The sequence below is a fragment of the Echinops telfairi genome, unplaced genomic scaffold (assembly GCF_000313985.2).
Source record: "Echinops telfairi isolate 266 unplaced genomic scaffold, ASM31398v2 ScPeMD7_6080;HRSCAF=6971, whole genome shotgun sequence".
Classification (NCBI taxonomy): Eukaryota; Metazoa; Chordata; class Mammalia; order Afrosoricida; family Tenrecidae; genus Echinops; species Echinops telfairi.
This window is the reverse complement of record NW_022109980.1, coordinates 4768689-4796000: the sequence shown is the minus strand read 5'-3', so window position 1 is coordinate 4796000 and position 27312 is coordinate 4768689. Positions and strand designations below refer to the sequence as shown.

Here is a 27312-nt window from a genome sequence, read left to right as displayed (position 1 = left end):
AGTGTTATGGAAAATGGAATTACCAAAGCTAGTATCTAAAATTCAATAGTGAGAAAATTCTCTAACACTGTTTTCTAGGACATTCTAACTGTCAAAATGCCAAGGGTGATGTCTCTTTCTGGTTTAGAATCAACTCTTGAGAGCGATTTAATAAAACACCAGAGAGTGGTATAGTAAATCATATCACATATGGAATGTTAACACCTATAAACGGAGTACTCCACTAGCTAGCAAGCTGAAGAACACAAGCGTTCTCTTTTCTTCTCAAATGTCTAAGAGCAATCACAATTCACTCTCATTTTGGGAAGACTTCCACAGCCTCCTCCCAGTCTCTGTGATCTTTGCCAGAGCATGACTGTATGATACTAGTGGCGCTTGTGTGGGTTTTTTTAAAGAACTGGATTTGGTTTTAATAGCCCCAAACTTTTGTTTCCTTCTCGCAGGCATTTCCTGTTCAAGCACGGATCTGGCTCCTCTGCTATCTTCAGTGCTGCCAGCCAGAACTACCCTCTGACATCCAATACCGTGTATTCGCCCCCTCCTAGGCCACTTCCTCGAAGCACCTTTTCTCGACCTGCCTTTACCTTCAACAAACCGTACAGGTGCTGCAACTGGAAGTGCACAGCCTTGAGTGCCACTGCGATCACAGTGACTTTGGCCTTGTTGCTGGCCTATGTAATTGGTAAGCCCTGTGTCCATGTCTCATTGTCTTCTTAATCAAAGTCTTATTTGGCATGTGGGGTGGGAGTGAGGGGCCTACAAATGTGGACCAAGGCTTAGTGATATAAATAATAAAGGGCCTTCTAATTACTTTGTGTTTTGTTGGCATTGTTGTTTTACCTTACCTCCGAATACTGCTGAGGAGAGTACAGAATGCTTTTGAGAAGAAATAGTTATACTATTAGCAGAGTCTTATTGATTGCAATTACTGTCAGTAGCCATTTTCCTCTCAATTAAAAGGGTGTTATGGTTTTCGCATTAAAAGTCCTAAGTACTGAGCTATCATAGCTTCGTGAACTATAGTGAATACAATAGGAGCTGTTGCTGTCAAGTCGATTCCCATTTGTAATGACCTTACGAGTAGAGCTGCCCCCAAAAGGGTCCCCGGATGTACATCTTGATGGAAGCAGGCGGCAGCATCTCTCTCCCTCAGAGCATCTGGTAGGTTGTCAGCTGAGCTCTTCACCACGGTAGGTACCCGCAGGCTCCTTTCCACCGTCATCCCTCACTGCCATTGTACCGATTCTGACTGTCCCTAGTGGGTTTCTGTCAATTCTCCTGAAAGTAGCAAGAAAGCCTTATCTCTCACAGAGCAGCTAGCTGGTCGTTCCGAACTGCTGACCTTGGGGTTATCCACCCAAAGCATAGCCTACTGTGCTGCCAGGGCTCCTATCAACGATGCTGCTGTTGCTGGTTCTCCTGTCTTGAAATGCTAAGTTCACTGATAGAAGTGATCAGAAAATCCAAAAAACAATTCGTTCCCAAGAATTCTGATTTTCACTCGGAAAGCCCCCCCCCCCCCAATTAAAGGAAACCGGAGGGGGGAAAAAAATGTCTTCTTAGTTTGACTTGGCAAATAGCTGAGTATCACGTGGTTCTTGTGTGGGGGAAGGTGAAGCAGAACGCAGTCGCAAGGCACTCTTTCCCCTTTTAAGATGAAAAACACTGTTGTTCTTGAGTCACCCTGATTAAAGTCACCCTCACTTGATAGCAAATTGTATTGATTTTTCTAAATGGCATTTTATTTTGACCGAACATTAATTTCCCTGCTTGAGTGGCTCTGCAGTCTAAAATGTAAATTAGCTTAGGAAACTTGCACTTGGCGGAGACGCTATTCCTAGAACAAATAGTATATTAGGGCAGAAAACGTTCTATTCAGGTATGTCACTGGCAACTTCTCAGGTTTAGCCTGGTTACCTTGAAGGAAATGCATTAAGGCACCGTGAAACAAGACTCAGAAGTAGAGAAAAAATGGGATTTAGACACTCTTATGATTATAACTAATACATTAAATGTGGTCGATTCTCATTTATCCAAAATGCGAGCAACAAGAAAGTTCACATAACCAATTTTTAATTTTTAAATATAGATTTATTAAATCACATAGCTAGTTTCTATAGGAGTTCTGGAATCACACTGAAACCACACTGCTGTCTGGTTGACTCTGACTCACACCAACTCTATAGGACCAAGTAGAAGAGTTCCAGGGTGTACATCTTTACAGAAGCACAAGACCTCTTTCTTCTGTGGAGCTACAAATGGGTTTGCAGCTCGCCTTTCAGGTTAGCATCCTATTGCCACAGAGTCGAATCAAATGCATTAGCAGTCCTTTAAGACAGAGTAGAACTGTGCCCCGTACGTTTCCCCAGACTAAGTTTTTATGGGACCAATCTTTCTCTTGATGAGCAGCTGGTGGATTTTGAATCACAAACCTTTCTATTAGAAGCCTGATGCTCAGCCCTCTGCAACTAGCGGCACTCCTTAGTTATTGAACAGGGGTACTAATAAATTTTAAAAGATTTATTTTGTAGGGAAGTCACTTATCACACCAACAGGATGCCATCGTACTCTATAATGATGATGTGAATTTCCCTTTTATACTTTTGTCACACAATCAGAATATATTTGGACTTCTCAATGTGGATGATATTACTTGAGAAGACCCCCCCAAAAATGTGTCCTTTATCTCAGTCATTTTAGGATAATCCAACGTGTGTGTTTATTTGACTTGTAATAACCTATATGAGATGGGTTACTTAAGGATGATGAGAAAATGCTGCAGCTGAAATATTGTTTTATTACAAAACCATAAAAATAAGGACTAATTTTGGAGGTTTAAGCACATAAAGGACCTGTAAAATATGCTTATTTGTGTCTGAGACAAACTCTTATCTTATGAATTATTCCTAATTAACTTTTTCCTGTATAGAGAGATAATATTTTAGAGACAAGAATTAGCCCTGATGTAAACAGATCCAAGTACTACTAAGCTCTTCATTCATAAATTTACGAAAGATTAAAAGTGTGTCTTCCTATGTAAATGTGTGACAGTGACCTATCAAAAATTTTATTGTAAATCATCAGACTTGTTTAACTAGGTTATCTATTCATTTCAGGAGGGAAAGTAGAGCATTTCAATCATTTTAAGGACTGCCTTTTTTTGGGATAGAAAATAGCATCAAAGTTTGGTGTCGGTAACGTAACATAGTTCACGGTGTACATGGATGTTAGAACTCTGTCACTTGTTAGGCCTATTAACATGAACAAATTGTTTAAACTTCTCAAGACGCTGCCCTCTCAGTAGTAAAATGGGCCTAATAAGAGTACCTATAACCTACCTGTAGGCTCCCTAGTGGTATAGTGGTTATGCACTGGACTGCTAACTGCAAGATCAGCAGTTCGAAACCACCAACCTCTCTGCAGGAGAAAGAGGAGGTTTTCTACTCCCATAAAGAATAACAGTTTTAGCAACACACAGGGGCCATTCCAACCTGGCCGATAGGGATCTTTTGGGTCTGAATGGACTTGAAAGCATCGAGTTAGTTAGTGTCATACTTGTAGGGTTGTGGTAAGGATTCAATGAATCAACCCGTCTAAAACACAGTATCTTGTAAGTGTTAACTGTTGTTATTGCCATTTCCATTATTATTACTATCACTGTTTTACTATTAAAATTATTATTTATAATAAAATTAAAATAGGTGTTAGGATTAATTTTTTTATTCATGGCTGTGTCCCAGCACCAAAAAGAGTGTCTGGCGTGCAGCAGCCCTCTCAATAGAAAATTGTTGAGAAAATGAATTATGCCACAAATTGAACTTATATGAGGTTATTGAATTCTCACAACAATCCTTAAAAGTATATTTCAGTATAACATTTTAAAAGAAATTAATGAGGATACAGAGGCAGAGCAAAGTACAGAGGTCACATGGAGGTCACCTTAAGAAGTCACATCACTAGGAAGTAGTTTGTGTGGGATCTGAACTGAGGCTTGACTCCAAAGTATATACTCTCAAACATAAAGCCTCACAGCTCTGCTCCCACTAAACTAAACATAACCAAAAAAACACCCTCAACCCACTGCCATCATCAAGTCCATTCTGACGCGTAGTGACCCTATCTAGGATTTTTCTAGACTTTGGAAATCTTTATGGAAACAGCCTCATTTTTCTCTGGCACTAAAGTAAACCAACATACAGCTCATTCTTTGCTCAGTCTTCCAAATAAATTGACAAGACAACTTTTTAATTTCTTCTAGAATATGCGAATTAAATTAGATATAGCAAGTCATCTACTGCAGGGGTAAACTCGATTCAAATTGACTGGTTGGTGAGAAATTGGTTGAAGTAATTTCTTATGAGATGCTTTTCAACACAAATATCAGGCTACATGCTAGTGTGGTCAGTTGAGTGGGTTCCAAATGAAGAGATGTTAATGGAAAACATCTTCACTTTGTTCCTCGCTCTGTTGTGAACTGGACATAATGTGACTTTGGAGAAATCCCATAAAATTTCTGCCTCCATTTCCCCCAACTCTGCTACCTCAGTGGGGTAGAGTGAAAATTCACATAGGCCTGAAGATGAAAGATGTTACATAAGAGCTGTAACGTACAGGATGATTTTTAAATGGCTTTCTGCAGTTGGAATAAGACGTGTCATATTTCAAAATATGAAACCATTCCACCCTCAACTCTTGCTGTGTCTGACAGAGTCGTCTGTTTTCAAGCCCTCTCTTGCACTTGCTGAATAACCCAAGTGAAATCTTCATTGAGACGATTTACTGCTTCTGTTTCCCGTGCAAATTCCTTTCTGCACATTCATTTTCCTCTATTATCCATTATACATAACCTTTAGATACTAATGACTGTAAGCTGTGTTGCCCTCAATACACTAGAGGAAATCCCATCGATACCAATGGGACTTCAATAGATGCTCGGTGCATTATGGCTCTGTAAGTGGTCATTGGAAAGCAGTGGAAGCCCAGCAAGTGAAAAGCCCAAGCTAGACAGCTCAGCCAATCAGCTCCCCACTATACCTTTTGGGTCAGAAAGAGAATCATTTCGTTGAGTAAGTTGAAGGTCATAAAATTTGGTGACGAGCGGCCTAGAAAAGTACTGATTATATAAAGATCTCATGGATGGCTATTGTCATCACTGCCCCGTAAATCTGTCCTCTGTTCCATCTGAATAAAAAATATGTCCTTAGTCTTCATCCTCCCTGATACTTTGGCATCAGTGATGTATCGGTGCAAGCATGACGCACATTTGTTTGAATTTACAAATAAGCCATATGAAGGAGTAGTCAGGAAGATAGATATGCAAGGCATTATGAGAAGGCGAGGTTAAGGTGCTTCATCAATGGTGGGGAAGGGCACAAACGGGCTTCTCTGGCAACAGTTGATGTTTTGATCAAGTTTCTCCACAGTCAGCAGTTTAACTGAAAGGCAATAGAAATTCTCAGGAAAGTGAAGCTCACAGGAATACATTGTGCCTGGGGTCAATTTTAGGTCTAAGGCATTGAATCTGTTGAGGCATAAAGGAGCCTGCCTCTCAAACCCAGGATGATCCTTCACCTCTGCCTTGAAAATAGGAGTCAGTTATGCCACTTTCGGGGAAGCAGGTGGTGTTTCAGCTCCACAGAGGGAACCACTTAAGTCCAGAAAGCTCCTTGCCATGCCGTATTCTCTAGGCCACACTAGCAAGTTGGCCAGAAGGGATATTAACCGTACGGAACTGGAAGAAACACAATATGGCACCCAGTCTTCTAATCCAATGACTAGGGATAAAAATACTCAAGACAGCAAAGGCCAACCTCACCGTGCTCTCCTCCCTCAGATCAAGTGGCATTGAGTTTAGTGCTTTTGTCTGCCTCTTAGCCGGAAGTGCCCTATGTCCCAGGACTCTTCCTCCCATGGAGCGAGGCAGTGTGGAGAGAGAATGATAGACGGAGACACATTCAATAGGTTTGTTTTGGCCTTCTTACAAGGAATAGACCAATATCCACCCCACCCCCACCGCCAGCCCATGCAGGAAAGAAAGTACCGTGTGTACTCGTATAAGCTGAGTTTTTCAGCATATTTTTAATGCAGTTTTTGTAGTAAAATTAGGTGCCTTGGCTGATATTCGGGTCGGCTTATACTCAAATGTCTATGGTAAATGGGCATGTGGCATGTTCTGATTTAGGAAAATTCAAGCATGTTGACATTGTGTCAGTCTTTGTTGTTGTTGTTGTTGTTGTTTAATAGAATGGACATGGAGCTTTCCCTCCAATAAATACCATGTTCCCACCCCACAAAATGTGACTAAACATAGGTAACTGTTTACCCCAAATGCTGTCTGTTATTTACCAAATGGAACTGTTGACAAGATTTATCCTCAAGAGTTTCTCTACCTTTATAAGGAATGATTCTTACAGACTGGAATGGGATGATTCCATCGAACGGAGGTAAACCCACTGCCGTTGTGGGGTGTCTTACCACTGACATCCGACCACAAAGTTGTGTTGGCTTCCATGCCTGTCGGGGCAGATTGTCCCGTTTTGAGTCCTTTCAGGTTCGTAGCCTAGCACGTGAACTTTGTGCCAGCAGAGCTCCTTGTGAGGTGCACACAGGGAGCATGCAGGTTCCTTTTACATGCCAGGCCTGGGTCTGCTGCCTTGCCAAAGTCATTTAAATCCCTTTTCAAACACTGGATGTCCATCGCACAAGAATCCGCTGGGGACCTACGAAAGCTGTTATGTCACTTTTCCATGTTTTATTAATTTCCCTCTTCCTTGATGAATGACCCTGGTGTAGAATGGGCTATGCAGTGAGCTGCTAGTTGCAAAGTCAGCAGTTCAAATCCACTAGCTTCTCTGTTGGAGAAAAGGGAGGCTGTCTGCTCTCATAAAGATGTAAAGTCTTGGGACCCCTCACCGGCAGTTCTGAGAGGTCCTGTAGCATTGCCATGGATCAATCAACTCTATGGCAGTGGGAGGTTTCTTTTGGTGGTGTTTTGAAGCTTCTAATTGTTTTTACATTGTTGTCTGGACATCATATCTAAGTTGAAATACATTTTCGTTGCAATGTATCATAGCTTATAACAGTCTAAAAATGATAGCATGAAGTGTTAAACTGTATTATACTCAATCCTCTAGACTTTTATCAAATCCTTGTGGTGTAATGCTTCATACTTACTATGTCATTCTTTCAGTTTACTCTCTTGAACCCATTCAGGATAATAATGGCGGTTTCTATAAATCTATAAACTTTCTAGCAATCCCTCCAAAGTCTTATTATAAATGTAGCATCCATGCATTTATCAGGATTTATAAATTCATTGCACATCACTTATAGGTATAATATTTTCCAGAAGTTTTATCCCCACTACAGTAAGTGGCATTATTTTCTGTAATAAATAAAAGTATAAATTTGATCAAAATTAAATGTACTCAAATGACAGGATGAACTGGTGTCATATAACCAGTTTCCAGAACCATAGTGAGCTCCTATTGCTCAGAATAAAAACACTTTCATGAAAACCAAATACTGTGGTTTTTTTTAAAAAAATTCTAATCTCCAGCATGCTGTGGATTTAAGACACAGCATAAGTGGGATGATTTCTTGGGATGATGAGTAACACCCCCCTCCAAAAAAAAAAACAGCTCACTGCCATCAAGTCAATGCCAACCCATAACAACCCTATAGGCCAGGGTAGAGCTGTTCCCTTGAGTGCTCCAAACCGTAACTCTTTACTGGGAATAGAAATCCCCATCTTTCTTCCGAGGAGTTGCCTGGCTGGTGGTTTCAAACTGCTGACCTCATGGTTGGCAACCCAGCACATAACCACTGTGCCACCAGGGCTCCAAGATAGTGAGTAGTGGATACTAAACACATATCTTGTATCAAAATATTATCACATTGGCAGGCTCACGAGAAGCAGTGACTTTGCTAAGTAATTCCCACACAGCACTCTCTGGGCCTGGGTAGGGAAATTAAAATTAGACTTTGTGAAACAGAGAGAGCCAATAGAAAGCATAATAAAAGAGGGCTTAGCAAATTACTAATTTTGGAGTTTGTTTTATTTTTTTAAACCAACTTGAAAACAATTTCAAGAGCTGAAAGATGGAAACTGTCATATTTTTGCATATAATGCACCCACATAAATAACATGCATACATATGACACTCATTATGCCTTTAAGAAACTAATGTACAAATGGGTTGTGCAGTATGTGAAAATTACATAGTGTGCATCATTTGCGTAAAAATGAGGTAAATACTCATCAACAGATGAACTGGTAAGCAAGGGGTACATAGCGCAATGTAATACTACTCAGCCAGCAAGGCATATGTCGTCGCGATGCGTGCTATAACATGGATGCAGCTGGAAGGTATTATGATGAGTGAAATAAGTTCATCACAAAAGGACAGCTATATTATGACCTCACTTATAGGAAAATACAAAAGGCAAATGTACGGAGTGCACAGTTTATTTGTAGTTTACCAGAAGTAAGAGTGATGGGGGAAAGAGGAAGTGAGCAGTAGTAAAAATATCACATCGATCAAGGGTTGGGTGACACAGCTTATTCCTGCCAATAAGTTGTACACCTATACCAAGCTGAATTGGCCAAAAGTTGTGATTATACATATATAGATATATAATATATATATATAAAACAAAGAAGAAAATGTAGCTTCTGAGGCTGATTGTGTACAATCAAAAACTTCAGGGGATTTTGTTTCTTGGTTTGGAGGTTTATCATTATGGTTTCATGGCCTAATAGCATGTTTAATGTCTCTTCATTATCTTCTACTTTTTAAGTGCCTGGGCTCATAAAAGCTTACAAGGAGCCAACCATGACACTAGAATTGATCTCTGTTTGACTAGAACCATAAAGGAAGAAGGAAAGCGAGGAATAGGAGGATGTTATGGAATGTGTGTCCAATTGCCTCCATAAATAACTGTCTCCTTTGCCATGAGACCGTAAAGAATTGCATGGTTCCCAGCTACCATTATTGATCAAATATTCAGTAGGATAATCTTTTTTCAAAGAGGAGGGACATATAGAATAGAATCTCAATTTCTCCCTTCCTCGAGCCATGATGACCTCCTGAAGATATTGTCATATAAAATAGCCTGATCCAAAGCCCATTAGTAGGCCACTGGAGATCCCCTTGCAGAGGGGTCTAGGGGAGGAGATGAGCCAGTCATGGTGCGATGTAACAATGATGAGAAATACAACCTTCCTCTAGTTCCTAAAGTTTTCCTCCCCGCTCCCACTACCATGACTCGAATTCTATCTTGCAAGACTGGCTAGACCAGAGGAGGTACACTGGTACAGATAGGAACTGAAAATACAGGGAATCCAGGATGGATGAGCCCTATAGGACCAGTGGTGTGAGTGGCAAAACAGGGAGGGTAAAGGGAGAATGGGTAGGGAAGAGGGAACCGATTACATGGAACTGTGTGTGACCTCCTCCCTGGGGGACAGACAACCAAAAAGTGGATGAAGGGAGACGTTGGACAGGGCAAGATATGACAAAATACCCATTTATAAACTATCAAGGGCTCATGCGGGAGCGGGGAGCGGGGAGGGAGGGGAAAAATGAGGACCTAATGTCGGGGGTTTAAATGGAGAGAAAATGTTTTGAGAAACGATGTACAAATGCGCTTTACACAATTGATGTGTTTATGGATTGGGATAACAGTTGTATGAGCCCCTAATAAAATGTTAAAAAAAGGAAGAAAAAAAAAGACATTTTATGTTCCTGTTTAAAGGACATTGAACAACCTAAAAAAAAAAATAGCCTTTGAACCTTAATCCAAAAATATCCCCTGAAGTCTTTAAACCAAACAACTGTTTAACATAACTTGTAAAGAATGTCAATCTTGAGAATATTCCTTTTTAAGAATTATCTATATGGGATCAAACTGACAACAGCAACTCAAAGATTGCACAGGAAACCGAGGGGCCAATAAATGTATGTAAATGAAGAACAACAACTCCGAAAAGGAGGGTGAGAATGATCGCACAACTTGATGGCTATAATCAATGTCACGAAATGTTACGCATAGAAACTGTGGAATGGATGTAGGTGTGGTGTGTCTATTCTTAGCAGCAGCGATAAAAAAAAAGCACATTTTTTAAAGTTTCGAACAGCATGATTCAGTCTTGCAAACTGAGAAAAAAAATTGCCAAGGTTTCTATGACTGCAAAGTAAATTATTTGAATCTCGTTGTATAAAGTATTCCTGTTCAACTCAGTTTCTTGCCATCCAAACAATGTATGATACATATATAGATATGTTATATGAGTATTTTTAGAACAGCATTGCGTAACTTGTTAAGCTATACTTACTGTGGAGTGCATAAGAATAAACTAAATTAGAGCAATGGTTTTGAAACAGATGGCAGGTTAGCCCATTTTAAGCTATAGAAATGTGACTGAATTGTCATGTAGAATGATTGAGTGGGGCCAGTATCACCAGCCGACTATCTGACTCATCACTGTCAACACTAAGAAGTGACATCTTGTAGGGTGGGTACTCTTTCATTTGAACCTCATCAATATTCCCCTCATAGAGAGGTAAAAAGACATAATATGTGTGAGTCATTGGAAATACTTGGGAAAGCAGAAATGGAGCATACGGGAGGGTGGAAGGAAATGAAGAGGGTAAGTAGTAGCAGATCATGAAAATCATCCTAAACCATAGTAAGAGGTTTATAATTTATTCCAAGAACAAATGGATAGGTTTTATGGTTTTTCATTAGAGCAAGTGAGTCATCTGTTCATATTTACATTTAGAACAATCACTCTTAATAGCATAGAGGTTGGATTTGGCAGGCAAGGTGATGGGGATTGTGAGATCAAAGTCAGAAAGACACATTAGGAGGGTATAATAGCAATATCACTGAGTGATGGCTAGGGCATGCACTTCTTGGAGTGGAGAGGAGGGAGATGGAATCAAGAAGTATTTAGAAGGTTAAAGCACACATGACTGAGTGACCGATTAGATGTGGCAGGACAGGAGACACTGATACTTGGCTTAGGAGCTGGGTATGTGGTGATGCCACAGAAGTTAGAGGTTTATAGGTGAAGATGGATATCCCAGTAGAGATACCTATTATGTTACTAAATAGCTAGTACTCGAATTTTCAAAGAATCCACCTTTGTGTGAATAGAATTCAGAAAAAGAGAGTGAAGGCTGGCATTGTGGGGAATACTGTTATTCGGGGGAAGATGATAAACAGACTAAGCAGGAGAAACTAGAAAAATTAGAAGAAAACCATTAGATGTGACGAAAGAACAGGCAGTTAAGAAGTGTGGTCTGGGGACCACTGGTAGTCCCAAGACATTTTACAAGGGTCCACAAAGTACAACTGCTTTCATAACACAAAGACCTTAGCGTGTTCACTATACTTTTCCCAAGAATACACAAGAGAGATTTCTAGAGAGGAAAAAAGAAGTGTGAATTCACAATCAATTTGAGTGCACAAGCCAATGTGATATTCCAGATCTTTCAAGCTCTGCCTGAAAGAGATTTTCAGAAATGGGAGGCCGTGCCACTCTCCTCACTGTCTTTTTGGTTTGGGACAATAGGGTTGGTTATCAGAAAATGTATTATTCATGTTAATATTTAGTGCTATTGTTCAATTAAATAATATTTATAAAAGTTCACAATAAAACAATATGCAGAAAAGTGTATGATTGTTACCCTTTCATGGAGTGAATAAGAATAGCTATAGCCCAAGTCTCAATCAAAGCTCTTGGAGTCCATGGTGTTTTTTAAGAATCTAAAGAGGTCCTGAGATTATAATGCTTGCAAGACCTAAGATCGGGAAATCAACTCTATAGAGCAGGGGTGTCAAACTGGTGGCCCATGGGCCGCATGTGGCCCCCGAGGTAATTTTTTGTGGCCCACGATGCTCTGAAATAAAATGAAAATAGAAAAAATTGTTATGAAGAAAATAGCCCTTAGGGGAGATCAAGGCGATACCTTACACACAACTCCCTCATTAACCCTTGAACTACTGAAGACGAGTATACAGGTGACCCAGGCCTTTCCTGGTTCATTGCCGGCGACATTTGGAAGCGGCACTCTCAGTGTCACGCAATGTAAACAGATCCCAATAGTGAAAAGGTTAAAAAGAGCACTCTGGGTTGTGCTGTTAGAAATCATACCTAGTGGCAGCGCTAGTTCACATTTTTAGGGGGACGCCATTACGATTGTGCATCATGTTTGTCAGCTGTCCAGCATTTTGTGTTTTTTATTAGTTACTTTGTTATATTTTCTAGTCACAACATAAGAGGTAAGTGAAAACTTGTAAGAGGAAAGAGCTGGCAAGTTTTAGGTTAAAAAATAATTTTAGTATTATGAATACATTAAATAAGATAAATGTTTAAATAAAAGCAATCATGTAGTGTTTTAATTATCCTATCCATATCCCTGAATCCTCACTTCAAAATATAAATTTAACAAAATTTGTAAATGTGATGTGGCCCACGTGACTCTTGCCTATTGCACCAAATGGCCCGCGTTTTAATTGTGTTTGACACCCCTGCTATAGGGTGTCAAGTGAGATTAGGCCTGTTACCCCAAGGTCACTCCATGCTGGGAGCTTGCAGGGCAAGTAGAGCAAGAAGACAAAGGGCTCAGTAGGTGATAGTTGTTGGTGAGAGTTTTTGATGTGATCAGCCATGGATCACACTTAATGGACCTTGCAAATAGAGAGAGGAAGCTGAGAACGTGGGAAACAAGAGGTAGATTCAAGCTTCTAGGGAGTTTGATGAGAACAAAGGGGGGCGATAGCTGTGCATGAACTGATCAGCTAACAAGACAGTGCTCCAAAACCAGCTACCTTGAGTCAGCTCCAATTCTGGGCGATTCCAGGTGTGTTCGAGGAGAACTCTGCTCCATAGGTTTCCAATGATGGATCTTTCAGAAAGAGTTCATCAGACTTTTCTTCGGAGACACCTCTGGATAGATGTGCACTTCCAACCAACCTCTTCGTAAAGGGTCTAGCAAAGTAACTGTTTATGTCCCACACGCACTCCAGAGATGGTTAGAGGATGGTGGTGATTGTTTTGTTCCTTCCAGTCTGTTCTGACTCACAGTGGCTGTATGCACAATTGTTGCTGGGTTTGATCAGATTTTGGCAGTTGACTGCATCATCTCATCTCATTAAGATCTTCCTCTTTTTCACCACCTTCAACTTTACCACGCATGGTGTTCTTCTCCGGGGACAGAGAACATGTCCAAAGTATGTTAGATATCAGAATTTTAGATTCCAGATACAGAGCATTAAAAACAAGCAATAGCCCTCTATACTTTAGCTCTAACCATGGAACATGGAGGAGCCCGGGTGGCACTGTATGTTAGTGATCACCCTGCTCACCATCAGGTTGGCAGTTCGGACTCACCAAACTGCTCTATGGGAAAAGAGTGAGGCTGTCTGCTCTTATGAAGATATGCAGGCTTGGGAACTCCATATAGGGTAGCTATGAGTCATCGGTTTGGGATTTGGGGATTTTAGGGAACATATCAAATGAGCCAGTTTACTCAGGGAGGGTGAAGTCTATGACTAGGTATAATCCCACAAGGTGGACTTCCTTTGATAGCCTTGCAAGCCCATTAATAGTGTGCACGTAACTGTGTAGTATTTACATCAGAGCGCTGCATTATGTTGGATCCTCAATGTAGGCTCACTATAGGATGATAATGAACAAATTAAACTGGTCCAAGATGTTCCAGATGGTGCTGATCAAAACTTACTCCAGATTATGGGAACCTTATGCAACATAGATAACTTCTAGGGTAATTTTTCACCCCAAGAGTTTCTAAGGAAGGGTCTCTCAAATGTTTGAGATGGAGTGTGGCAACAGAAAGTTCTGGGCGAAAAGGCTTTATCTGGTACTTCCTGAATAACTCTTGATTTTCATTTCATCTCTTTTATATTAAGAGAGCTTTTTGTCCTGATCAAATGATTAGGAAACTGAAGGTCAGCACGTGTACACCGACCATCCGGGGAGACAGTTGAGCTCTCAAATAAACCAGGTGTGACTGTGGCCAGAAAGAAATAAAAATAAGATTATGACAGCACCTAACACCTAATCTGTGATGCTCAAGCTCTTGGTATACAAGCAGAAAGGTTTATATATATATTTGATTGTGATTTATGTGGAGGAGTACATATCAGATCAGAATTATTTTTGCATTCAATAATTTAGACATCAAACCTCCCAATGGCAAGAGGAAAATTTTGATCTCTGATATTCATAAGCTTCACCAAATTCATTGGCCCCATTATTTATGAGGTAAACACGGTTCTTAATGTCATTTTGCCTTTTGTTCACTTAATGTAAAACCTAGATTTCCTCTTACAGTGAACTCTAATTTTAATTAAACATAAATATTAAATATGGCAAATAACAATACCTCATAATGTCTTTTATGTATCCCACATTCCCAGATGCTTTACAGAAATAAGTAATAAAATTACAGATACAAAAGAAAATAATATTGAATCAAAAAGATACATGATTGTGGATTTTACCCAGAGCCAACAGCCGCAGACCTAAGACTAGTTATATAACGCATGAGAGAGACAGAGAGAGAGACAGAGAAGGCCAACTGTGAAGAAATTAAGAGCAAGTTTGTTGTGGGAATTTTTGAAATAAGAGTGACTTTGTTAAAGCGCATATGCTACCTCTAGATAGCGAATCCCGATGATCGACAATCTTCTGTAGCTAACAAAGAGTTCAGTGGTTTCCCGGCCACCTGGCAGGTAGCCAGGTGGATTTTTTAAAATCATTTTATTAGGGGCTCATACGACTCTTACCACAATCCATACATACATCAATTGTGTAAAGCACATTTGTACATTCTTTGCCCTTGTCATTCTCAAAACATTTCCTCTCTACTTAAGCCCCCGGCATCAGGTCCTCAATTTCCTCTCTACTTAAGCCCCCGGCATCAGGTCCTCATTTTTTCCCCTCCCTTCCCGTTCCCCCCTCCCTCATGAACCCTTGATAATTTATAAATTGTTTATTTTGTCATATCCTGCCCTGTCCGACATCTCCCTTCACCCACTTTTCTGTTGTCCATCCCCCAGGGAGGAGGTCACATATAGATCCTTGTAATCGGTTCCCTCTTTTCAACCCATTCTCCCTCTACCTTCCCAGTATCGCCACTCATACCACTGGTCCTGAAATACAACTTTCCTCTAGTTCCTAAATGCTTCCTCCTTTGCCCCCACCCCCACACTATCATGATCCAAATTCTACCTTGCAAGTCTGGCATAACCAGAGGATGTACACTGGTACAGATAGGAACTGGAAATACAGGGAATCCAGGGCGAATGATCCCTTCAGGGCCAAGTGGATTTTTATATCTGTGCTTTTTATGGTCAAGCTAGCCTTAGTCAGTCTTGAAGTAGTGGAAGCAATAGATGACTTTTGAATTTGGTCGAAATATTTGGTTTGGGGAGGGACCGAGTTTGTATTTGCAGCAGAGAAAGGTGGTGAGGCACTGCACATGGTCAGTGCTACTTCAGGATCTGATGGCACATGCTCAAAGATTATCATCTGGGATGCCATTACAGAGATGCCATTAGTGAGATTCACCAACAGAAGAGACTGTGGGAGTGTTTGAAAGCCAGATGGTACAAATAGATTCTTTCTTTGCCATGACTAAAACACAGACTGTTCCAAGACCGAGCAAAACCCAAACAAAGCATTTGTATCTTTAGTTTCTGTTCCTGCCTGCTCTGTGGAGTTTTTGTTGTTGTTGTTGTTGTTGTTTGGCTTTGGGGGTTTTTTGCTTGGTTTCCAGCACCAATTCCTGTTCTCGGATTAACTGGCATATAAAATATGTCCTTCTGATTGCTGCTAGGTATCAATCTAGTCTTTTTAATCAGTAAAATAGTAACTGTATAAATAAGGTCCTATCAACAGGGGAGGACAAAAGTGAACATTGAAAATGAGAGATTTGATGGGCAATCAAGAAGATGTACTTTCAAAAATGAGAAGTTTTAGGAGCCCAGTGATAGCAGTGTCTTTTAGCTTAAAAAGAATGAATTATCAGCATACATAGCACACAGAAGAATATAACTGATGGGAAATTATAGTGCATATGTCTTTTATGATTTGTGTAGGTAAGGGAGTAATAAAAATATGTAGACTATTCACTATCACAACAGCACTCCCTGTTCATGAGGCTGCGGCCATGGATTCAGTCCTTGTTTCAACCTGCTAGCTCTGTTCTGCTGCACCACCAAAGCCTACAGTCTCAGTCATCTTTGGAAACCAGTCCTATCTTAGAAATGAATCTGATGAACAAGACAGGCTTTGCTTGACACACAGGGATTTTGTCAAATACTAGCAACTATGTTAAAATATGAGCTCGGGGGATTTTAAATAATATCTCTGGTTTGCTGAGAAAATCTGATTTCTTTGTATTTGACAGCTCCAGACGTTCATTCATCCATTTCTTCACACATTTATTGAGTACCTACTGTGTGTCAGACACTATTCTAGGCTGTGCTGTGGCCACAGTATCATTGACTGGAGTGAAATAGTGGCTGCTTCCAAAAAGATCGTGCATATTTAGGTCCATCAAAGTATTCAAACTGCCAGTTTCTGTCTTTTTTATTACCTGCCTCCCTTTGAGGTAAGCATTTAAGCTTGAAACCCATGCAATCGAATAATTCACAGTAAAATATAAGTGACTATGACAACAATAAATGCATTACACTTCCCCGGAGCTATTTGTATTTTTAAAAGATCCCAATGTCTTAAACAAAGAATGTCAAATACATGACACTGGTGTTCCAGACCCAGAGAAGACATCAGTAAACAAATGCAACAGGCACTCTCTCCTTCTAAATACAGACACTGCAACTGGAGTTTCCTCCAAAGCTGTAATATATATTTCCTACCACTACTTTTAAGACAAAGAAATAGGGTAATAACTATAACTTTCCAATCATTATAAATGTAGGTCGTGGTATTATGTGAAGTTCAAGAACACATACCTGAAAACAAGGCAGTCTATCTGTTAGAAGAGTTGTCCCTGTTCATGGACACGGAAGGAAACCCCAACCATGATCAACTATCTTACAGGTGCATAGTTTTAACATAAAGAGCACAGACAGGGAAAATTATAACATATCCTTATTATTGGACAATTATTTCAAGTGAACACTATATATGAGATTATGGGTATCCAGTGTTCAGATGTAGGTATTTACATGTGTATTATATATATGACAATGAAAATATTAACAATGAGCTTGGAGTAACCACAGGAAAATTATGGCCCCTTGAATCCAAATCGTTTGACAACCCTCCAAAAAGAAATTCCTCTCAACAAGGAGAACATATCAAGCCACCTAAAACCCACTTGAAATTACCATGGACTACTGCCAAAAGAACCAACCAATCTCTCTTGGAAGAAGTACAGCCAGAATACTCCTTAGAGGCAAGGATAGCAAGACTTATCACATGTGCTTTGAACATGTTGTCAGAAGAAACCAGTCCCTGAAGAAAGACATCATGTTCGGTCAAGCAGAGGGGCAATGAAGGAGAGAAAGACCCTTCAGGAGGTGGATTGACACAGTGGGTTCAACAGGGGTTCAAGCATAGGAACAGTTGTGATAATGACGCAGGACTGGGTAGTTTTCCTGCTATAGTTAGGAGCCAACTCAATCATACCTAGCAATAACAGCAGGGCTACTGCAAAGAAGTGTCCGAAAGTGGGTGTCTTTCACTAGCAAGAGTGTATTGCCTCACTGTTTTACAGGCTAGTAGGCTGGATTCCGGGGATCAGCAGAGCCATGTTCTCTCCAAAGAAGATGATCCTTCCTTGTTCCTCTCAGCTTCTGGGACCTGGGAATCCCTTGGTTTTCAGCTGCAAAATCTCTCTCTATGTTTTTTATTGTTATTCATTTTATTGGGGGCTCGTACAACTCTTATTGCAATCCATTGTCTCAACCACATTTGTGCGTATGTTGCCATCATCATTTTCAAAGCATTTTCTACTTGAGTCCTTGGTATCAGCTCCTCATTTTCCCCCTTCTTCCCCCTCCCTCCCTCATGAACCCTTGATAATTTACAACTTATTTATTAATTTTTCATGTCTTGCTCCAGTTCCATTCTATGCCCTTACCTTACCTTACCATGGTCGAAATTAGTGTGAATAGCTAGCCCATGAGCAAAGAATAGAGCATTTTTCTATGCAAAACCAACTGGTTAACATAAACATTTAACCTATGACATTGACCCCATTCATCCAATATTACACCCAAATGATTTCAGAATGAAATGTCTTTGAATGGACCACATGGACCACATCCTTTCTTAGCCCCCCAAATAAGAGACCAAGGTGTGGAAAATCAAAGTCTTAGCCTCACCTCTGTGTGTCCTTGAGCAAAACACCAACTCTCTCAATGTTTGAAGTTTCCTCTTCTGTAATATGAGGTATTTGGGCTTACACACACACACACACACACCAATGGGCCTTTAAAAAATAAAGTTAATTTCTAAAGCTTTAGATTTATAGAAAGCTTTCAAAGATAATAGACAGAATTCATGTGTACTCCTAATTCTGTTTTTCTTATAGTTAACAGCTTTTCTCACCCTGGTACATTTATCACAATGAAGAAACCAATATTGAAAAATATAGTAATTGTAAGTGCCACCTTTTTAGGACTGACCGGTTTCTACCCATTGTTGGGTTGCAAGCTTCTATCCAGGATGCAACATGAGGTTCATTGCCATTTCTCCCTCGCTGCAGTTTCCTGTCCTGGGTGACCTTGGCAACTTTAAGTAGCACTGGCCAAATCTATCACAGAATGCTTATCAATTTGGTTTTGTTCTTTTCTTATGTTTCCTCCATGATTAGACTGAGGTTATTGGTTTTATAGAGGAAGAACACGGGGCTGAGGTGCCATTATGATCACCTCATATCAAGATTCAGGCTCTCATGATCACTGGACCAAGGTGCCAGTGTTTGCCAAGTTTCTCCACTGTAAAGGTGTTCCCACCACCTATTCCAGGCTATATTTATCTGTGGTCTTTTTGAGCTCTAACATACCCAGGCTTCATTATGTTGCAAATATTTCTCCCTCCCTGGTACAGATCAATTTTCTAGAGTTGAATCCATCACCCAGTAGTGCACACTTGCTCGGGGTAACTCTGCTGGAAATTTTCTCACAGCCCATTTCATGCCATACAACTATGTGAGAATTCTCAGCTGTTTTTCATGAAGTGGAGGCTCTGACTGTTTTCTGCTAATCTTTGTAGAAAATATACTTTTCTAAAGGGATAGCAGCTTTATAGTCTTAGGGATGCCCTAATATTTGGAAGCCTAAACGAGCCGTAGTGGTGTAGTGGTTATGAGTTGGGCTGGGAACCACAGTTCGAAAGCACCAGCAGCTCTGTGGGAGAAAGAATGGGCTTTCCACTCCCATAAACAGTTTAGTCTCAGAAACCCAGAGGGGGTCTCTATGAGTCAGCCTGGACTCGATGGTGGTGAATGTGTTTTGTGTTTACCCAGAAGACACAACCTACAACTTCCATACATTAGTGATCATAATGATGGGGTAAAGGAGATTAGCATCTTTGTGTGAGGCTGATAACACTTAGGGAGAGCATTGATCTTCTTTCCCCACTTCCAAGATGTTTGGTGAAAGGGAGTTACATGGGGAGTTAATCATGATTAGTACTCATGGCTGCCATTTATTGAGTGTTTATGTGTGAAGCCTCTTTCTAGCTACTTTACATGGTATTGACGCCTTTAGTCCTCACAATAATCTCATGTAGTATAGGGTGAGGTACCAAAGTTTATGTAACTTAGCCAAGGTCAGGCACCCAGTTAATAGCACTGTTTGGATTTGAAACAATACACTTTGGATTTAGAATCCCTGCACTTAACTACCACATGGCAGCTACTTCTCTTTAGATTAAGTATAATGTCCAGGAAGGCAAGGGTTTTGTTTTTTGCAACCAGTTACTGTTGTATGTGCTTAGCTCCTAACACATAGTAATCACCCAGCAAATAGTTATTGGTGGAAGGACAAAAAGGCTTGGAGATCCTGATCATGAATTAACCCCCTTTGAGGCATACACTGGAGGGTCTTCCAGAAGAACTTTAATAGTGCTACTTAGAAAAATCCATTTCATTTTCCTATCCACCACTTCATTCTCTGTACCACCCCATTTCAACAAATATTCTAAGACAGACAAGATGGTTCAGTACATGCCCTGCTCATCTGTTTCTGTCTCAGTTCTATTATATCTCCAGCCTCCATACTCTTATGTGAACTGTCAAAAATCACATCAAATCTTAAAGTTTTAAGAAAGTTATATACTGTATCTCTATGACTATGACTAAAACAAACTAAAACTAGCAACAACAGAAAAACTCATTGGCACACTAGTCAACGCCAACTCATAGCAATGTTATTGGACAGAGAAGAACTGTTCCTTAGGGTTTCCAAGACTTGAAATCTTTATGAGAGCAGATACCTCATATTTCTCTCTTGGAGAAGCTGGTGAGCTTGAACTGCTGACCTGGAAGTTACCAGCCAGTGCAAAATCCATGACATCACCTGGGCTCCATTGGCTACGAGTAAACCCGAAACAAACTCATTGCCATTGAGTCGATGCCAAGTCATAGTGACCCTATAGGACAGAGTAGAATTGCCCTTGTGAATTTCCAAGACTATAGATCTTTTTTTCCTTCTTTTTAAAAAATCATTTTATTGGGGGCTCATACAACTCTTATCACAATCCATCCACTGTAGCTCTTCATGGGAATAGAAAGTCCTATCTTTCTCCCAAGAAGTGGCTGCTGGTTTTGAACTGCAGAACTTATAGATCGAAGACCAACTCATCACCACTGCACCACTAGGGCTACATACATGATGGTCAATGGGAAAAGTAAGTTTCAAAGGATCAACTCCTTGGAGTTGTGGACATACGTAAATCAGTGATCACGTGTCTATTTTTAAAATGTAAATAGAAACAGTCTAGGTGGGTAGGAAGAGAAGGGAACTTCTGCCAAGACCTTTTGCTCACTCTCCATAGTCAGCAGTTTTATTTGAATCTTTCATAAAGAATCAAGATATTATTACCAATATGCACTCAAACTGACAGAAAGTTTAGGAATCTAAGAGTCTCCCATCATCACTAATGATGAAGCTCTAGGCAGTAATTTAGAACATGGAGAATTCACTGAATGGAAAAGGGGAAAGGAAAAGAAAGCTTTCAAGAATTGAAAGTGCTGGTTCCTAGCTAAGTTCCTGTTTGCACAGTGTTATTTATGTATTTAAAAAATTCTTTTTAGTGGATCCATCATTATGCTGCTTATTCTGACTCCACAAAGCACATAATAATACAAAAAGCAAATACAATTTGAGTGTGGAGAGCACTGGGAAGATGAGAACACTAAATAACTGTGGCTGTCTGATAAAGAATCAAGTTGGGTCTGTTATGCAACCGCAAATGTTGTTAGGTGCCACCGAGTCACTTCTGACTCATAGCAACTCTATGCACAACTGCCACTTCCTGTGCCATCCTCACGATGGTTATGTTTCAACTCATTGTTGTCACCACCGTGTGAGTCCTACTTATCCAGGATGTCCCTCTTTTCCCATTGCCCTTCTACTTCACCAAGCATGCTGTCCTTCTCTAGGGACTGCAAATAGAGATCATATATGAAACCTGTGAGCAGATATCCAAATTTTTAGAAATATTGCCGAAGCCTAGGAAAGGAAAATCTAAAATTCATAGTTAAATGAAAGTTTCAAGACACTGTAATGTGAACAAAACCCAACCCATTGCCATGATGTTGATTCCGAGACTCATCAGCCATCCCATACAACCGAGTGGAGCAGTCCCAATCGGATTTCCCAGGCCTGAACTCCTTCTGGAAAGCAGACCTTTAAATTAGCAGCTGAGTGCTTAATCCACTGTACCACCAGGTGTGTTAATATAATATCTAGAAGTGGGACACTAAAATGATTTAATTTTTGATAGAATAATTTCTAGCCTGGATGTTGGATAAAACGGCAATTGTACTATGGCAAGGAGAAAAGTATTCACCAGAAGAGAATAATTCATTTCATCTATAACAGCAGAGTAGAGATTTTAGGCTTGTGGAGCAACAAGAAACATGTCCTTGGTGCCTCTCTTGTACTGTCTCAATTTTTTTTCTTGAATTAGCATTTGATTTGGCTGTTGAAGATGTGGAAAACATGTCCTGTAAAACTATTCAAGCTAAAATTTCGTCTTTATTCTTTTTAAATTAGTGACTTCTTTCTTTTAAAAGAATTTCTATCTCTACCCCACAAGACAGCTTTTGTGGGCTATCAGAAATATTTGAGAAAGATCCCCAAACCCTATTTTCTACATTCAAATTGCATTGAAAAGGAGTATTGAAGTATGCTTTATTTATGTTCCTGAGGTAGCACAAGCACAGATAATATTTCCAGGAGACAATGTAACTGTATAACCTTGGAGGTGAGAGCAGGGGAGAAAGAAAGGTTGAATGAACGTTTTGTGGCAAAAGCAAGGCACTCAGTGGACATAAACACACGTTGCTTCCTTTAATTTGTTCTTGCAAACAGGCTTCTCTGAAAACGAATGATTTTCAATCCCGTATGCCGTCTGGTTTTTACCAGGATAAAACTGAGATCTGAAGGTAATTTATCAAAGGGCTTGAGTTCACTCATATACCAATTTGATGTTTAATGTAATGAAAGTGAAATGTATTTTAAGATGGAAAAATAACCAGGTTTCTGTAATGTTAGTAGCCCCTGCATTTCATACCAGTAACACTGTTTTTTTTTTCAATGATGTTACTTGGTTCAGAAGCATCTAACTTCACACAGTGCCCTGTTCTGGTAGGATTGTATCCCTTATGAGTTAAGTTGAAACCCGGAAGTCATCAGCAGTCACCAACTGGGTAATGTGCTGGGTATAATTTTCAGGAAGGAAACCTTTGTCCAATGTGCTAGTAGATATGTAGGTTTGAGAAGCTGTGGAAGTATAAAAGCAGAAGCATTTCTTAGCCTGAAGGAATAAGAAGCAAGAGATGTAAGGAAATGGGTGGTGGTGTGGGAGGGGGATGTTGCTGCCAAAAAAGAAACACAAAGTATCTTGAAAGAAAGCTCATGCTTGTGTCTTGGCATAATTGGAAATGTTTGATTATTCATAATGGCCAGGACTTCATTTGTGTGACAGAGTTCAATCTGGGTTTATTTGTTTGAATTTGAAAATGCAAACAAAATTTGTTGCAGCACGAAAACTCTTACACCCAGAGCTGAATGTGTGTGCATTTTAAGACGCAAGATGTATTCTTTGAAAGCAGGTCAAAGTGTTTGCCGTAAAAACTGTACAATACATTGGTTCCCTGATACATGTACTGCTGAATCCCTATGTAGATAGACCTTGAACACATTGTGAAATTCATGCCAGACCACAACAACGTGGATAAAACGAGCCACCCAAATCTTTTTGGTTTCTCAGTGCATTTAAATGTGAAATAACAAGGGGATACAAAGTGAGAACATGCTATTGGAGAAATAGTACCAACAGATGTGTGTGTTAGTCCGGGTTGACTAGAGAAACAAGTCCAGAGACACTCATATGTGTATAAGAAAGAGCTTTATATAAAAGAGTAATTGTATATTGAGAAAACATCCCAGGCCAATCTAGATCAAATCCAAAAGTCTGATATTAGCCCATGTGTCCAATACCAATCTATAAATTCCTCTTCAGACACAGGAAACACATGCAATGATGCTGGATGCAGGAAGATCATAGGCCAGTGGGTGGGAAGTCTTGTGGATCCAGTGGCATTGTAAGCATCTCAGCGCTGGCAGGGGTCTCCACGTGGCTCCTCCAGCTCAGGACACTAGTGTAGCTCCATATGCTTGTCAGCTGCAATGTCTTCCAGGGGGTCAGTGTGTGTCCTGCCTCCAGAGAGCTTTTTATCTCCTTCGCACCTCCAAATGACGTCATCAAACTGAGATCTGATTAACAGGCTAAACCCTCCTTCACTAGTAAGTCTCAAATTGACAACAGATTATGCAACTGCCACAGTATGCTCAAAGCAGAGTTGCCACAAACTTTCATTTTGTGAAAAACAAACAAACAACAACAACAAAAACCCAAGATACGTGGGAAGCACAACAAAGTGAAACACAGTATTTAAATATTCAAAGGTACTTTGCCTGTATTTTAATAAATTTTCTTATTCTGAATTAGGTGGGAGGTTTTACATTTCAGAACATCAAGTCTGCATTCAACAGCAGTATGAGGGGATACACAAAGCTTTATTTTCAAAGCTGTGTATTCAAATCTTTTCACAAAACAGCTTCATCACCTTTAAAGTACTCTCCATTACATGTAATACATTTGTCAAATCTGCAATTCCATTCATGAACACATTTTTAAATTCGTCTGTTTGGACGACTGATTGCACCTCCCTCATTTTTTCTTTCACCTCTTCCACTTCATCAAATCACTATCCTTTCATGTCCATCTTCATTTGCGGAAGCAAAAAGAAGTCACCCAGAGAGTGAGGTCAGGTGAGTCAGGTGTGTGGTGCAACAGAGGCATGCTGTTTTTTGCCCAAAACTGTCTCACTGAGATGGCTGTGTGAGCAGGTGCATTGTTGTGGTGGCAAAACCAGTCCCCCATATGCCACAAACCAGGCCTTTTCTTTCTTTCTTTCTTTTTTTTTTGAGATATATAAGTATTATATTAAAGTCATCGAGAGCATGAGAGATAAAAGAGATATTACAATAATGGGGTCAGACACATTACAGGGTAGCATTGCTCACCTCAGCCCCGCTTGGTGGTCCGTGTGGAGAGAGGTGGAAGGGAAGGAGGACAAAGGAACAAGGGAGCAAGGATGGGAGAGGAGAGAGGGAAGAGAGATCTCTATTGCTAACCCAGGCCTATATACTTTTGGGGGGCATGCAAGCCCACTAATTACAGGTAAAGACATATGTCACAGGAAGGGGTTGCACTATAGGTTATACAGCAATGAGAGGGGGTGGTCTAGGGGCATACATGCAATAGAAAGAGGAGGGATTGGGGGTATACATGTGACAAGATGGGCGGATCCTAGATTTAGGATGGCAGCTTAACTTTGTATGTTACTGAGCAGGTTTGACCTGTTCCTGGCTCAACTGATAGAGACCATTATCAGTAGGGTGTGAACTCCACCTACAGGAGCCTGTCCATTGTCCTTGAACAGCAGGGAGCAGGGGCCTACCCTGTAGTCTGGTGACTAACTGCCTTCAGGTAGGATGTCTGTAAGCATCTGACCTCCCCCCACATTTTATGGTTAATATATTGAAGCAGCAGATGCATAGTACTATGTATTATGTTTCAAATGAATTAGCTAAGTCTCGAAAATACAGGCTCAGTAGGCCCAATTCACTAACATTTCCAATTCATGATGTTGAATTATAGGTAGCAGGGTTATAATATAAACTACTGACAAACATACCCAATACATTTCAATGTCAATCAGTGTATAAACACAAACACATTCTGGCTGTACATCTCCCAAGACATATGTGTTTCTTCTTCTGGCAGTCCATGGTACTTCAACTATTCTTCCCCAACACCATAAGGAAAATGACCAGGCCTTTTCTTGTCACACATTGTTGCACAATCTTTTCAGCATCTCTAAATCGAAAGCTTGATTAACAGTCAGACCTGTTGGAAAAAACTGCAAATGCACTTCGAGTTGATATTTTTGTCCATTGGGGAAGTTGACAGATGTCTAGAATGAGGTTTGTAATCAATTTAAATTTCACCTTTTTGAAACAAGAAAACCACCCATACACTTGAGTTTTTCCGATAGTGCTGTCCTTGTAACCTGAGTTCAACATCACAACAGTTTCTGTGGCAGTTCCCAAGCAGGAAACAAGATTTCACCGCACATGCTGTTATCTTAAATTGACTATCACAAAAAATGAAGTTCGAGCAAAACTTTTTATGAAAAAATTCACTGTGACCAGAGAGAACCTTCCCAGGCATCGCCACTGGGTGCCCTAACTCAGAGCATGTTGCTAGTTCTCACCTAGCCTAGCAGGCAAAAATGCATAGTAGATAGCTCCTCTCAGCCCAGCGAAATTCCGATTTTTTTATGGGTATCTCTCATATATTCAGGATAAAAGGTCATGACTATACTATATGTACTTTTCTTGAAAGCAAGACTCCTTTTACCCTAATAAGTCATTATTATTTAGAACTTCCTAATGAAGTGACCCCTCATATATACAAAACACCAGTACTTAAAAAATAGCATGGGTTTGCCTTGTCTCTATCCACAACATTATTATAATGATATTCCAATTAATTTACATGTGTAGAAGGGATTCTTCCAAGTATGCAAATGTCCTCTTCAGGTAGTTTGAGCATAGTGTTTTGTAAGCAAGTGGATTCTATTTTTTTGAAGAATTTGGGCAAGGCTTTTTGTTCCACACACCCTTTCAAGCAAAGGAGTTTTGTTTTTATCCGTTTCATGTGTTTGGGGTTCTCCTATTGTTGAAAGGTTCAGATGCTTAAAAATGTTTTGAAAAGCTCCCATTTCTGACAGAAGCAACAGTAAAAGAGATGGAATAAGACAATGTTCAGTTCAACAAAGGTCGTTTTGCATGCCTATTATTTATTTTATCATATAATAATACCTGAATGTGTTATCATTATTAAAGGTTCTAAGAATACTACAAAAAGGGTGAAGCACCTCATCCATCGCCCTCAATCTTTATGGTAAAAATCTGCAGTTTTGTATGCATCCTTCCAGATCCCTTATCATGCATTTACATATAGAGATACACATATTTTTATATGTCATTCAGATTTCTATTTTTCTACAACTACTTCTCATACAAATCTCAACACTCTTTTCATGTCAATACACATGGTTCATCCAATGAGAGGTCAGTAAATGTTTGACCACCAACTCTCTGGGCCAACCAGCCTCGATAGGCAGCACTTGCAGATTTCCACGGTCAATTTCAATTACCTCCATGAAGTTGCTGAAGGGACGTGGGAAGAGATGTGCATTGTTGGTTATTGTTAACCTGTGTCAGTTGGTCCAGCACATCACTGTGTCAACCATTTTTCTCCTCTTCTTGGCTTTTTATTTTGTGATAACTTTAGGCTTACAGAAATATTGCAGACATAGCAGACTCCCCATATGGCCTTCACTCAGCTTCTCCCAAGGGTAACATCTTGGCTAGCCATCACACCATTACCAAGATTAAGAAATGAGCATTGATACTATGTGATCTACTAAATGATAGCGCCAC

At 40.1% G+C, this 27312-nt stretch overlaps 1 protein-coding gene across 1 annotated transcript in view; it reads left to right on the top strand.

Moving 5' to 3' along the window:
- The window catches only part of TENM1 (teneurin transmembrane protein 1), a 406739-nt gene that overhangs the window by 30875 nt on the left and 348552 nt on the right, over positions 1 to 27312 (top strand). Inside the window, exon 2 of the mRNA XM_004713061.2 lies at positions 444 to 682. Within this exon, the coding sequence (XP_004713118.2) occupies positions 444 to 682 (239 nt within the window). The remainder of the gene's footprint in view (positions 1 to 443; positions 683 to 27312) is intronic.